This window comes from Penaeus monodon, chromosome 26, assembly GCF_015228065.2.
Source record: "Penaeus monodon isolate SGIC_2016 chromosome 26, NSTDA_Pmon_1, whole genome shotgun sequence".
In the NCBI taxonomy this organism is placed as follows: domain Eukaryota; kingdom Metazoa; phylum Arthropoda; class Malacostraca; order Decapoda; family Penaeidae; genus Penaeus; species Penaeus monodon.
Window position 1 is genome coordinate 10,768,778 of NC_051411.1, and position 5,000 is coordinate 10,773,777.

The 5,000-nt window shown below is 44.6% G+C and overlaps 1 protein-coding gene across 1 annotated transcript in view; it reads left to right on the top strand.

Moving 5' to 3' along the window:
* The first annotated feature begins 1,657 nt into the window (after window positions 1–1,657).
* LOC119589914 (PE-PGRS family protein PE_PGRS17-like) overlaps window positions 1,658–5,000 on the top strand; it is a 3,459-nt gene continuing 116 nt past the window's right edge. Inside the window, exons 1-3 of the mRNA XM_037938567.1 lie at window positions 1,658–1,743; window positions 4,063–4,407; window positions 4,566–5,000. The exon at window positions 4,566–5,000 is cut by the window's right edge and continues 116 nt beyond it. Coding sequence (XP_037794495.1) covers window positions 4,063–4,407; window positions 4,566–4,994 — 774 coding nt within the window. The 5' untranslated portion in view covers window positions 1,658–1,743 and the 3' untranslated portion in view covers window positions 4,995–5,000. The remainder of the gene's footprint in view (window positions 1,744–4,062; window positions 4,408–4,565) is intronic.

Genomic DNA, 5,000 nt, shown 5'->3' on the forward strand with positions numbered 1-5,000 from the left:
CGCACAAGCACACAGGCAAAATACCCACATTAAAGCATTCACTCCGCATGTAAAAAAGATAGAAAAAGTGCAAGCAATATTGACCTACGCTTTTTATAGCACCATCGAGTACACCTGTGTATTAAGTTCGCTATGTCTGTTCACAGACTGAATCGAAGGTAATGCAGTCTAAGAGAGAGAGAGAGAGAGAGAGAGAGAGAGAGAGAGGAGAGAGAGAGAGAGAGAGAGAGAGAGAGAGAGAGAGAGAGAGTGAGAGTGAGAGAGAGAGAGAGAGTGTGAGAGTGAGAGAGAGAGAGAGAGAGAGAGAGATGATGGGAAGGAGAGAGGGAGAGAGAGAGGAGGGAAAGAGTGAGAGAGGGGAGAGAGGGATAAGAGATAGAGAGAGAGAATTGTATGAGTATATAGAATAAAGATAGATGAGATATAGAGATATATAAGATAATATTGGGTAGGATGTGTGTGTGAGGGTTGGTGTGTGTGGTGAGGAGGGAGAGGAGTGGAGTGGAGAGGGGGTGGGTGAAAGAGAGGAGAGGAGAGGAGAGAGAGAGAGAGAGAGAGAGAGAGAGAGGAGAGATTGAGAGGAGAGAGGAGGGAAAGAGGGAGAGAAAGAGAGAGAGAAGGAGAAAAAGGAGAAGATGAAAGAAAGAGAGAGGGGGGGGTGAGAGAAAGGGAGAGAGAGACTGAGAGAGAAAGAGAGGAGAGAGAGGGGGGGTGAGAGAGTAAGGGAGAGAGAGAGAGGGAGAGATGATAACAATAACAATATGACAATGATTAATGATAATAATGAAATGATAAAGATTAGTGACGCATAAATAATTAAAATAATGAGACGATTATGCAACATATGACATAGCGGGGTTAAGATTACTACCCAGAATCTAACGACAACAATAATTATCGTCATCGTAATTATCATCATAACGGCGATGGGAAACGATTAAGTAACAAGACTTCCCACTCTGAAATTCTCCCTCAATTCCCTCGCTCGATCCAGACCCACGCAACGCTCTACATCAGCTGCATTTTGCCAACACAATATGCTAGGTGTAAAAACTTGACCCAGTGGTTGTGCCATTCCCTGCCTCGTTACAGTGGCTCCCTCCGGAACAGCGCTGAGTGTGTCTGAGTATGGTGAATATAAGTGTATATGTACCTATATGAACATTCGCACAAATACATAAAAGCATATGCGAAGAGAGAGAGAGAGAGAGAGAGAGAGAGAGAGAGAGAGAGAGAGAGAGAGAGAGAGAGAGAGAGAGAGAAGGGACAGAAGAGAGAGAGAGAAGAGAGAGAGAGAGAGAGAGAGAGAGAGAGAGAGAGAGAGAGAGAGAGAGAGAGAGAGAGAGAGAGAGAGAGAGAGAGAGACGGAAACAAACAGGTAGAGAGAAAGTATCATCGTCACTTTAACATCTTGTTTCCCCGAGGTGATTCATTTGAATCTCCCGAACGTTTTCCACGCACCTTATAATTCCACACACGAACACACACACACACACATACGCAAGACACAAACCCACCCGCAGAGAAAAAAAAAAAAAAACACGCACACACACACACACACGTACACACACACACGCCCCAGCATCAGCTTCAGCATCCCCAAGACAAGCCAGAGGAAACGTGAACAAGATCGTCTGCACAGAAGTGGACTGGCAGGTCGACTTGCGCGCAGGTATAAAAGGACGGACTCGGCCCCAGCAACGCATTCACTGCCGGATCCTCTCAAGAGAAGCATCTAAGAAGGTAAATCTCCCGCGACATGGATGATAACAGTGGACTGGGCAAGACGATATAGGGTCAACAATCGCCATTATCATATATATATATATATATATATATATATATATATATATATATATATATATATATATATATATATATATATTATATAATACTTTTTGACGCAAGACACGTACGACTAATTATCATGAAGGGGATGGTGGTGGGGGGGGGGGGAAGGGAAGGGGTAGTTACCAGAGGTCAAAAGCCGGTGACCTGGATTCAAGAGGCTCAAGATGGTAAGGTTTTGATGATCGCTTTGCGGATTATTATCTCGTGATCTGATTAAGTACTAAAGACCTTTTATACGGGTCATTATTAGTGAATAGAGTCCTTCCGATATTATAGTCTAATGATAGATTACAAGTAATTTTAGGGAGCGTGAATTCCAATGAAAAACACGAGAAAAACATGAAAAACAGTTGTAAATGCTAACGACAGAGAGAGAGAAAGAAAAAAAAGCGAAATGCCGCAGTAGATAAAAAAAGAAAAAAAAAGAAAATAATCATGCAGGTTTTTAAGGTATTAACTTAAAATTCACTTTCGATCAATGCCATTCAAGTTCGTTGCAGTTCCGCCTGCAGTTGGCAGATACATCCGTCCTCTTCTCTTCTCTTTTATCTCCTCCTTTATCATTATCTCTCTCTTTTTCTTCCTGTTTCTCTTCCTCTCTCTCTCTCTCTCTCTCTCTCTCTCTCTCTCTCTCTCTCTCTCTCTCTCTCTCTCTCTCTCTCTCTCTCTTTCTCTACATCTTCCTTTATTCCTCTCTCCTTTCTGTATTTCGTGTTTCTTCTTTACTCTCCGTCTCTGCCCATCTTCTCATTCACTCTCCCAGCTCCTCTTTCCTTATCCTCTGCTCTCTCTCCACCTCCCTCTTACTTTCTCTCTCTCTCTCTATCTATCTATATTTTTCCATTTTCGCCCTACTTTCTCTCTCTCTCTCTCTCTCTCTCTCTCTCTCTCTCTCTCTCTCTCTCTCTCTCTCTCTCTCTCTCTCCTCTCTCTCTCTTTATCCCCCCCCCTCTCTCTCTCCCTTTCTCTATATCCTCTCTTTCTGGCACAAAGTTCTCACGACGAACTGAAAATGGTGTAGGCTTTTCAGGCGACCCAATGGGAACTAGTTATTATTGAAAAGTCCGTTATTAAACTACACCAGAAACGAAAAATAAATGCAGTGCATCATCATAATTAACGCTTATTGCAACTTTTACTTTGTTTATAAATTTGTCAAATATCCGGTCACTTATTAGCTTTGTTTTGCAAAGCTAATAAGCTAAACGAAATATCTGTCCGTCTTAGTCTACAAGCACAAGTTTCAAGCAATACCTCACTTGCTGTTGAAATCATTTGTGATCCCGATGCGCTCTTACGTCACGATAATCGCCCTCCTCATAATCTTACCATCACGTAATCACTCCCAATTTACGTAATACAAATGGTGCATCAACGCATTTTCATATAACCACCGATCAGCTACTTATTACGAAACAAAGAGATGCATTAACGTTGTTTATTATCTCAGTTTCTTTGAATGAAAAAGACAATTTCTCAATATGATATTAATTTTTATTGGGGCTTCACCCCATTACGTCAAATGAAATGTCAAAAATGTTTTTTTTTGCGCGGGAAAATGGTAAGAGTTACGAGCTTAAATCAAGTTCTTCGAATTTGGGAATTTGAGTTCGACTTTCACTTCGACCTGTGAGGATGTCCTTGATATATTTTTTTTTTTTCTTCTTTTTTTTGAGATGTTTGTAAGTAGGCCGTGTTCGTTTTATGACCTGACTTGACTCATAATCCAATGCTAATGTATTTAAATGAATTTCTTTCTCGTGCGTGGATATAGATGTCCATAAATTTCAACGAATCGCCTGTGAACTTGTAATAGATACTGGACCGACAGTAGATGATTGTTTTGTTAATCAGTTGGACAAATTTAGCCATCCAAGGTAATTTTTCCCCTCTTGTTCCACTTAACCTACATGGCGACCAAACCCGTTTAACCAGTATTTTCCTCTTGTTCTTTGCTACACTTTGATTTAGGTTCAGATGCCACTTTTTATCCGTTCTTTCGCTATCATCGGGTTTTGCTTCGATGTCACTTTTTTTATCGCAAAGGTCCTTTCTAGATGTGATCTCTAGATATCACTTCTTTTGCATATCTTTTTTAAAAATATCGTCTTTTCCAATCACGCGATGAATGCGACGTTATCTCACCTTCCTATGTTCTCCCTTCGTTCTTCGTTTGTTCTCCTCCTCACACTCCCATCCTTCCCCCTCCAGATGGGCGTGTGTGGACGTGTCGCTGCCTTCCTGGCCTTGTTGGTCTTGGTCCACGCGGACTCGGATGCGGGCTACGCCTTCCCTACTCCTGGCGGCGGCGCGGCCTTCGGAAATGGGCTGGGCGCTGGAGCAGGATTCGGAGCTGGAGCTGGAGCTGGAGCTGGAGCAGGATTCGGAGCTGGAGCTGGAGCAGGAGCAGGATTCGGAGCTGGAGCTGGAGCAGGAGCAGGATTCGGAGCTGGAGCTGGAGCAGGATTCGGAGGTGGTGCTGGATTCGGACCTTCTGGACCTTCCTGCCCCTACGTGACCTCCTACGTCACGGAACACCGCACCCGAGTGCAGGAGGTATAGACTTACCCCTTTCGTGAGAGACACAGGAAGCACTATGCATGCAATCACTGCCTCCACACGCGTGACTTTGTGTGTAGAGAGCATTATCATTAAATTTTTTAAGCTACTTGTGCTAAATATCTCCGGGACTAATCTTTCTGCTTTCTGTCCAGGTCCCCTCTTACGAAACGGTCTACAAGGACGGCTATGACGTGCAGACCGTGCACGTCCCCGTCGTGAGCACCATCGTCCAGACGCAGAAGGAGACGAGGTACGTCCCCGAGTACGTCACCACCACCAGCTACGACAACATCATCGAGACCGTGCACGACCGCCAGACTGATTACGTGACCAACTTCGACTCGGTCACCATCACCAACGCCCAGTACGTGCCCAACACCGTCACCGTGACCTCCATCTCCACCGTCCTGTCCGTCCAGGTGCAGTACGCCACGGTGGTCGAGACCGAGTACGTGCAGCAGCCCGTCGTGCAGACATCGACCAACTACAAGGTCGAGTACGAAAACCAGATCGTCCCTCGCTACGTGACCGACGTGACGACCGTCAAGACCTACACGACAGCCTGCCCCTACGGACTCTAAGGCGGG